At 47.9% G+C, this 9,416-nt stretch overlaps 2 protein-coding genes and 1 long non-coding RNA gene across 3 annotated transcripts; 2 read left to right on the top strand and 1 right to left on the bottom strand.

Annotated features, from left to right (window-relative positions):
• The first annotated feature begins 76 nt into the window (after window positions 1-76).
• On the top strand, window positions 77-5,239 carry btr12 (bloodthirsty-related gene family, member 12). Its single transcript, XM_088295121.1, has 8 exons — window positions 77-214; window positions 885-1,339; window positions 1,419-1,610; window positions 1,687-1,782; window positions 3,288-3,521; window positions 3,726-3,873; window positions 3,948-3,974; window positions 4,051-5,239. Exons 1-8 carry the CDS (start codon window positions 208-210, stop codon window positions 4,587-4,589), a joined length of 1,698 nt encoding a protein of 565 aa, XP_088151247.1. The 5' UTR covers window positions 77-207; the 3' UTR covers window positions 4,590-5,239.
• Window positions 368-2,747, bottom strand: LOC148338740 (uncharacterized). Its single transcript, XR_015842986.1, has 3 exons — window positions 2,581-2,747; window positions 1,524-1,692; window positions 368-1,463 (listed from the first exon to the last, which is right to left on the bottom strand). It is a non-coding gene; the product is annotated as an uncharacterized LOC148338740 (long non-coding RNA).
• Window positions 5,240-6,006: 767 nt separating the features above from the next.
• Window positions 6,007-9,215, top strand: LOC148338738 (E3 ubiquitin-protein ligase TRIM39). The gene is made up of 6 exons (XM_088294129.1): window positions 6,007-6,801; window positions 6,987-7,082; window positions 7,153-7,383; window positions 7,473-7,620; window positions 8,202-8,228; window positions 8,296-9,215. The coding sequence occupies exons 1-6, from the start codon at window positions 6,007-6,009 to the stop codon at window positions 8,847-8,849; spliced, it is 1,851 nt and encodes a 616-aa protein (XP_088150255.1). The 3' UTR covers window positions 8,850-9,215.
• Window positions 9,216-9,416: the final 201 nt, after the last annotated feature.

The raw sequence follows: 9,416 nt of genomic DNA, 5'->3' as shown, positions 1-9,416 counted from the left end.
GTTTTGTTTGTGAGCAGCCAGTCAAGTCGGTGACAAGAATACATTTGACGTGACAAAGGCAAACAAGTGATGTGTTCAGTTCGGGTGTCTGGTTTCAGGACGCCGCCCTCGGGAGTGCGTGGGAGGGCCCCCGGGCTGGCTGCGGATCCTTCTACCAGGGCGCGCGGCCTGTCGGCTTGATTGCCAAGGGAGCGCCGTCAGGAGAGCATGCAGAGTGAGTTTGAATTGACGGGATGAGGGAATTCTTTCACTTTTTTTTTTCTACTCCAATGCCTCTTGACTATTGTCGCTAAGTTTGCAAGTCCTTCTTTTATTCCTTATTCTCAGTAGATTTGTTAAATATTTTTTTTCATTAGAGATGAGCAGCTTTAAATTAACAATCTTTCCGTCTTGTGTAATGTACCAGTAAAAAAAAAAAAAAAGTTCTTTCACCCAAATGTTTTAATTCTAAAAAAATCTTTATTCGTGAATAATTTTTTTTTGTGCCTCCAAAAAGTAAAGCACATGATTATTTCTTGAAAGTTTCAACTTGCATTCCACTCACCGTCAGGTGGACGCTCCTGTTGGCCGACATTCCTCACATGCTACTTCCTGCTCGACTTGAGCGTGATGGCTAATGCTCACTTTTGTAGCGTGAGCGTTGCTGCCACTTGAAGGAAACCTGTTTGCACTTTTCTCTGTCTCTTAATCAGCCACAATTGCCCAAAAAAAAAAAAAAAAAAAGTCATATTAGTGGTAGAAATTGCTTGAGTTGAATCAGTACTTCTCTACATCTCCCAGGGTTTTTTTTTTTCTCCCTAAGTAGATGTTTTCAACCTCCGGATGTTTGTCACATGCGCTCCAGCTGAACACTGAGTTGCTCTCAACTGTCTCCTTGATTCCAGACGTGAACTCTCCAGGAGGTCGTGTCCTCAACGAGGACCAGTTCAGCTGCTCCATTTGCCTGGAAGTGTTTGTGGAGCCCGTGTCCACGCCATGCGGCCACAGCTTCTGCAAAGCCTGCTTGCAGGGCTACTGGAACCACAGCAAGAAGTTCCTGTGCCCCATGTGCAAGAAGAGCTACAGCAGGAAGCCCGAGATGAGCGTCAACAGGGTCCTGGCGGAGATCTCCTCTCAGTTCCAGGGGATGGCGGTAGCCGGCGGGGCCGAGGCATCCACGCGAGGGTCCATGCTCAATCTCAGTTCAGACCCGGGATCCCCAGGCTTTGACACCGGCGAGTTTGCGCGGGCCGGAGATGTTCCCTGCGACGCTTGCATCGGGAGGAAGATGAGGGCACACAAGTCGTGCGTCAACTGTCCCGGGTCCTTCTGTGAAACCCATCTGAGACATCATAAAAAGGTACGGCGACAAAGCAATTTGGGGGACGGGGTTGTCAGAAGCACTGACTTCCTGTCCGATGTGGGACTTGAATGTCCAGGTCAAGTCTCTGACGTCCCATCGCCTGATCGAGCCCACCTTCCACCTGGAGGACAAAATCTGTAAGAAGCACGAACGTCTCCTGGAGGTTTACTGCCGTACCGACCACGTCTGCATCTGCACCGCCTGCGTGGAAACTGCTCACAAATCACACGATGTGGTCTCGACAGACCACGAGTGGAAGAAGAAGCTGGTCGGTGGTCGCAGCCACGCAGGTGCACTCCGGCGTCGTTTTCTGATCACATGACCGTGTTGTCTTTCTTCCACAGAGCAGCCTGGGAAAGAAGCGATCCGAACTGAAGCACCTGATTAAGGAGCGCGCCAAAAAGCTGGATGAACTCAAGCAATCCATTAAGGTCATCAAGGTAAGACCACTTCAGTTGTCGATCCTCAACCCTTACACACCGCTCAGTTTTCATATAGTAGGAAATATCTTTTAGCGAATTATGAATTATAAATCCTCTATATATTCATTTAATACTCGCTTGTCTCAAATTTATAATTTATTAATCTTTTTTTTAGAAAAAGGAATATGCCTTTTTTTTTTAAACACCATTCATTTTGGGATAAAACGTCTCCCATCAAACAATGTGGTCTCATATTTGACAAAGACCAACAGGTGCACGTAAACGGGGCGGGAACATGTCAACGAGAAAGAGACGCCAAATAAGGCTCCTTTCATACATAGTCGCAAACATTTCCTGTTCCCGTTTTTAGATCCTTGTGGGCAATCCGAACAATGGGGGGATTATTCACTTACGAGGAAGCTCGCTGTGTAAACATGTTTTCGCCCAGCAAGGTCATTCTTGCTCTCAGAATGTTTTCCTGGTTCACGTTGATTGGTTGTACCAAAATTTCTTTTGGCTCTTTTGGAGTGATTGAACCCAAATCAAAACTAATGTTTCATGTTTCCCTTTTGTCCCAACTCGAAAGCGTGGTAATGGTTGCATCTGATTATATCGTGGGGGTTTCGGTGGTATGCTAGCGGAGATTTCAAGACAGACGGTTGAACTGTTTCACGTTCCGTTTTGGGACTCCACAAGCACACGTCATTAGAAAATACGCACAGTTACGACCTGTACATTGCCATCGATTTCCTAGATTGACACCTACTTGTACGTCTAAAATCCATCCACTGTAAAAGCGATTTATATTTGACTGACCGGAGTGATGGAAACGTTGTAGTTCCACTCCAGTGCTGAAGGTGGCGCCAGTGGACATCACAAAGTGGGTACTCGTGATGTGGCCACTGAAACTTGCCATTTTCAGCCTTTCCTGCTCCTCTCGTGCATCAAATCCAAGCGAGGCGTTCGCGCGCGCTCGTCAAACCAGTACAACTAGTTTGGAGAAAAGCCCTGCTTTTGTTTGCGCAGTCCCGAGGAGTGTCGTGATGTTAGGGCTGAAATTTTAATTACCGCCCACATTGAGTGCTTTCATTTTAGTGGGGTTGTTTGTGTACAACTTGTCGAGTGACTTTGTTACATATTTCTCTTCTCTTACACACACTCAAAAAAAAAAGATAATTGGGCTTTTGAGTGTAGTTTCACAATGAACCTAAAATGTAATATAACTGTTACAGGTGAAATTAAAAGGGGAGTTTTCAATTTTAAAACTATAAGCAAGCTTTGAACGTAATCTCACTTCACTAACACCTTCTCTCTTTTATATGTTGTCCTTTCTCGGTCGAGCGTGGTGGACTCTCTCAAAATATTAATAAATAACTGAAAACTCGCCTTTTAAGTTGCCCTCGAAACTTTTGAATGCACAACAGTTCACTGTTAAACAAGAATGTGTGCAGAAGACAAACGATAACTCAAGTAATGTAAACACTGTTTGAGCCCTCCCGTTTGTGCATTTGTGTGTTTCGCAGACCAGCGCCCAGAAGGAGTTGGAGGAGAGCTGGCAGGTGTTTGCCGAACTGCAACGCCTGGTGGAGCAAAGCCAGGCCGAGCTGGTGGAGCTCATCGCCACGAGGCAGCGCGAGGCCGAGCGCCACGCGCAGGAGCTGGCGCGAAGCCTGGAGAACGAACTGAGTCAGCTGAGGAGGCGGAGCCATGAGTTGGACACCCAAGCACAAAACAAGGATAAAGTGGTCTTTTTGCAGGTAGGCCTATAGCAAAGTAATTGACCCTGCCACTCGCTTTTTATTCTGTTGTAATCACATATAAACGTCAGCAGATGGTGGCAAATGTCTACTTTTGTGTAAATTAAGATCTTAAACCCACTTTAACACCACCAAATGGCACCAAAATAAAACTGTCTGTATGGATTCTCAGTAATGTTCCGCATTCCCATTTGCTCCATGCAGCACTTGGCCACTTTGCCCCCACTTCCCGAGCCCACCGACTGGTCGGCGGTGAGCATCAACACGGACCTCTACCTGGGAACCATCCGCTCGTCGGTCAGCGGCCTCGTGGACAAGTTTCAGGAGGAACTCAAAAGGCTGTACGGCAAAGGTAGGACCGTAGCGACGTTGCTTTTCAAAGTGAAACTCATTTGTAACTTAAGCTCTTTTTGTCTTGTGCCTTAGAACTCCGCAAGGTGCAGAACTACTCCAGTGAGTATCTTTGCATTGATGATAGCCACCAGATGGCGCCACTCACTCACTCACAAAGTTGCTTTTTGTTGCTCAGGTGAGGTCATCCTGGACCCGGCCACCGCCCAGAAGAACCTGGTGCTGTCCGACGACGGCCGCCAGGTAAGGTACGAGGAACGCAAGAGTGCCCACTCCGAGGGCCCCAAACGTTTCAGCCCGGCCCTCTTCGTCTTGGGACGGGAGGCAGTGAGCTCGGGGCGCCACTACTGGGAGGTGGACGTGGCCCGCAAGACGGCCTGGACTCTGGGCGTGGCCAACGCCTCGGCCCGACGCAAGGGCGAGATCAAGCTGAGCCCCGCCGGCGGCTACTGGTGCCTGTGGCTGAAGAACGGCCAGGTGAAAGCGCTGGCCTCCTCCCGCCTTCCTCTCACGCTGCCGTCCCAGCCCGCTAAAGTTGGGATTTTCCTGGATTACGAAGGCGGCCAGGTCTCCTTCTATGACTCCAAGGCCCGCCTGCACCTCTACACCTTTGTTCACAACTTTAACGAAAATCTGTACCCCATCTTCAGCCCCTGCCTCAGCCAGGATGGCAAGAACGCGTCCCCACTCGCCATCACATCCGTCAAACACACCTGACTTTGATTAGGATTGCAAAGCAGAGGAAGGAAAACTTCCACCGTTTCTGGTGAATTGGGGGAGTTTGGAAACTTTCCATGGGAATTGAGGATCATTTAATGGACACGGGGCATTTTCCTATATTTTTTTTGTCATAAGCAGATATCAGTACAAAATAGATGGCACAAGTGAGATCAGTAATCTGAATTGATCCCCATTTTTTCCTTCGAGCAGCAGTGTTCCCAAAGCTTGCTGACGCCTCAAATTTTGTCTTGCAACAAATAGCAAAAACAAAACGACCAAACAATTGATCCTAACGTGAAATATTGTACTTTAGGCACTCATAAGTCAAGGTAGCACTGTACTCGAATGAAGTCTGCTTGCTTCCAACTTCGATTTTTTTCAAATTCCCATTAATTCACATTGATTATCCCCCCCCCCCCAAAGGTTTTCCAAGTCACGTGATTTTGAAACTTGGCGCTTTGGAACGCAACTGCAGAACACCCCGAACATAAAATTCATTCGACACGGACAAAATTCACGTTGGCACTCTTTTCGCTTCAGGTGGCCTTTGGAAATCAAATGTTACTGACTTCGGGATGATGGAACGTCACTTTCGTTGGTCCCGTATTGACTTGCTTTTGTTGAATAAAGATGCCTTTATACTTAAAGACCTGACAGATATAACGATGTATTTGTTTTGCCCTTCTGATGGCCTTTCCATGCTTGTGTATCTGGGTTAAGGGGAGGGGGATATATTTTGGGTCGTAGTTGTGCGTGTGTGTGTGTTAGTTGCAGCTGGTTTCATGTGTCAGTGCACAGCAGAGCTTCGAAGCAACTGGTGAGTCTTCATGACTTTATGACAAGTGTGTGTTCTGTTTCTTCTTCTTCCGTTTGGTTTCGTATTTGGAATTTTATCTTGCCAGTCAAAAGCTCTCTGTGGATTACGACCGCTTATTACACAAGCCTGTAATCAACGAGTCGTTGTTAGCCCTTTCCACAAGGAGGGGGGTGAAGGAGTGTCTATGGCAAGGTGGGGGCCAGACTATAAGTCGTCAATTTTAGGACTTGGGACTTATTTTATGAAAGGTATTTTTGCTTATCGAGCATCCTGGATTTAGTTTTTGGGGTACTCGGATCCTTCTTACCCGGGATTAAGGTTAGAGTACTAAAAGCACAACACAAAAATGATCATACTGGACTGCATCTTTGTAATTCAACTAAATTTGAACTGAATGACCTAAAATAAATTATATCAAGAAATCACAAAATCTTCATAAATAATTGGGGACTCATTTGGACCAACTAATTTGGGACTTTCACAAGGTCAAGCCTTGAGACTTCTGCCTCGCACTCGTCTGACTTAACTGCCACTTCCGCATCTAACCCTCACAACGTCGTTGTCACAGCAGGTGGAAAAAAAGGCTGCTCGGTTAAAATGACGCTGCCTCTTCGCCGTGCAGGGATGTCGTCCGCCGGGAATCTCTCAGAAGAGCAGGTCCACTGCTCCATCTGCCTAGATGTCTTCACCAATCCGGTGTCCATCCCGTGCGGACACAACTTCTGCCAGGCTTGCATCCTCGGATACTGGAAGAGCAGCCCGCTCTACCAGTGTCCCATGTGCAAGAAGTCCTTCTACAAGAGGCCGGATATAAGCGTCAACACTGTCCTGAGGGAAATTGCCGAGCAGTTCAAGGAGATGCGGTTGAAGAGTATGGCAGCGAAGGGCGTGAAAGGGAATAGGTGGAGCGTGGATCGGTGGAGGGAAGAGGACGAGGAAAGGCTTTTGGAGGATGACCGTGAAGACGAGCTGAAGCCCAACGAAAAGGATGTCAGCAGATGCGAGGCTGGCAAAACGCCTGCATCAAATAAACCTCCACAGGAGCCGTCTGCATCTCCGCCTCCGGCATCTAAACCTGCAGCTTCTCCCTCCTGGCAGGAGGTCCTCTGTGACGTTTGCCTCGGCGGAGGTCGTCCCAAAGCCGTGAAGTCCTGCCTGGTGTGTCTGACCTCCTACTGCGAGGAGCACCTGAAGTCGCACGCCAGCAGGTTCACCAAACACAAGCTGATGGAGCCGGTGGCCAACATGGAGGACCGCATGTGCCCCAAGCACCAGCGCCTCCTGGAGCTTTTCTGCAAGAAGGATCAGATGTGCGTGTGTGTCCTCTGCACGGAGACGGACCACCGGGCGCATTACACCGTCCCTGTGGAGCGGGAATGGACCGAGAAAAGGGTGAGTGAAGTTATCTGCGGTTGATCAAACTGATTCCGATCAGCTAGTCTGGAACTCGCAACTAGACTCCGAATTCAGGTTTAGACTCAGCGGGCAAAGATCCCAAATAGTAAGATTGCCCTCGCCCCCTATTGTGTTTAGCCTCATTTCTGGAGTACTTCCATTGAGTACTTGTGTTGTTCTAGGCACAGCTGAAAAAGATCCAAGTGGACGTGCAGCAGTTGATCCAGGACAGAGAAAGAAAGGTGGAGGAGATAAAACGCTCAGTCGAGCTCAACAAGGTGAGATCTTGAGCACATGTTCAAAAGACTTTGAGCCCCAAACTTTGCGTTTCTTGGCTCATGATGGCAGGCAAGCGCAAAGGCAGAGACGGAGGACAGCATGCGGGTCTTCTCCGAGCTGGTGCGCTCCATCCAGAGGACTCAGGCCGACGTGGTCGCAGCCATCGAAGAGGAACGGAGGCGAACGGAGAGTCGAGCCCAGGATCTGGTCGCCCAGCTGGAGCGGGAGATCGAGGAGCTGAGAAGTCGCGGCGTTGACCTTGAGAACATGGACAAGACCGACCATATTCATTTCTTGAAGGTGGGCGATGATGTGGCGAGCCAGAGTTTACAATGATTCAATCATTTGTTGCACACTCAACTGTTTTCTCCGCATCTTTGGTTTTGTAGAACTTTCCAGCTCTGAGCACTGCCCCGTCCATCCATGACTGGACCGACACAAACGTCCCCACTGATGTTAGCATCGGCTTGATCAGAACGGCTGTGTCCAAACTGGAAACGACTCTCAAGCAAATGGTGGACAAGCTGGCAGACGGAGGTAGCATATCCGTGTTGGGAATTGTTCACTCATTCATGAATCGCTAGTCACGAGATCGGGATTCGTATATCGTGGAACGAGATTGTTCCTCCACTAAAAATGCATTTTTAGTGATTAGGAAGTCGCGAATGATTGAATGATTCCACATGCAGCCACTGCATATATTCTGTATACAGTGGACTACATAGTCGACTGGACTGCTGAAAGGATTAATCGAATCTTCTCGTATCACTATTTAGTTCTTTTTATATTCTCTCTAGTCACTAATAATAGAAGCAAAACTATTAGCCATGGTTCATGTTTATCTAAAAAAAACACACATTGACAAGAGCTTACCCTATCATTGCTCTCTGCTTACCATGCATACCACAACCTGCACTCTTTGTTCCAGCACTTTTATGACCCTCTTGGTTCACAAAGTCTAGACTACTTTTGATCAACATTCTTTTCTGCGTTCTGATGAGGAGGGGTTTGAGTCTAGTATTAAAATGAAACACAATGTATAGGGGACGACAGCTTATGAGGAATGATTTCCAACATAGCCTAGATCTCATAACCTATCCCACTTTTCTTTCCTACAGAGATCCAGAAGGTCCTAAAGTATTCAGGTATGCTGGATGTCACGTTCCCCCACCGCCGCCTTCCCTGACTAACTAAGCATCCTTCCCTCCGTAGAGGACGTGACTTTGGACCCGGACACGGCCAACCCGTGGCTGCAGCTCTCCCAGGACCGGCGGCAGGTGCGTCACCTGGGGGCGTGGCAGGACCTACCCGACCACCCCGACCGCTTCGACACGGTGGTCATCGTCCTGGGCCGAGAGGGCTTCACCTCCGGCAGACATTACTGGGAGGTCCAGGTAGGTGAGAAGGATGACTGGTACCTGGGTGTGGCCAAGTCGTCCGTCAAGCGGAAGGGCCGCATTTCTGTGAGCAGCGCCCACGGGTACTGGGCCCTCGCCATGAAGAAGGGCCAAGGGTACCGCGTGTCCACCGTTCCGCCGCTCTCGCTGGCGCTCAACCCCAAACCCAAGAGGGTGGGAGTCTACGTGGACTACGAGTTGGGACAAATATCCTTCTACGACGTCAGGGCTCGCACACATCTTTACACGTTCACTGACAGGGTGACTGAAAAAGTTCTGCCATTTTTCTACTTGTACTGCTGTGACAAAGCCTCTGACACTGTCGTCATTTGTCCCGTTGTGGAAAAAGCACTGATTCAGCAAAGTTAAGATTTGGTGAGAAAAAGTACCGTACTTGCACTATGTTCTTAAGTAGAAGTTCTGAGAAAGTTCATGGCGAAGAAAAGACTGTGGTGAAAGAGTCACTTACATTCGATGCATTGGTAACTTGGCACCACAGAAAAAAAAACAGTTTCCCTTTGGTAGAAACTTGTAGTGAGAACAGCAAATTAGTTTTATGTTCGTTGAGTTCTGTTACCGCTTCGCCTTTCCTGATGGACACAAGAATCCAATATAAGATTTGAAAAAGCTCCAATCGTCTTGTTTATTTTACACCGTAGCATTTCTCCTCTTATGCTACGTTCATACCTTGTTTGAAAAGAAAGAATATGCTCTCTATTTTTGTGTTATTTCACCCCTTAGCGTTAAACTGTCTGTCTTAAATGTTGAAATGTGTTCTGTTGATTATTGTAATTAACGAATGTTGAATAAAGATTAAAAAAAAAAACTCGCCACCAAAATCGCGCGCAAACCTACAGGAAGTAAGTGACGCAAGAACGTAAACGCGGAAGCAGTATATCAGAAAGCAAGTCGATATTTTTCTAAATAAAAGCGCAG

The sequence above is a fragment of the Idiotropiscis lumnitzeri genome, chromosome 4 (genome assembly GCF_059441095.1).
Source record: "Idiotropiscis lumnitzeri isolate Australia: NSW breed Sydney's pygmy pipehorse chromosome 4, RoL_Ilum_1.0, whole genome shotgun sequence".
Lineage (NCBI taxonomy): Eukaryota > Metazoa > Chordata > Actinopteri > Syngnathiformes > Syngnathidae > Idiotropiscis > Idiotropiscis lumnitzeri.
This window is presented reverse-complemented; position numbering and strand designations above follow the sequence as displayed.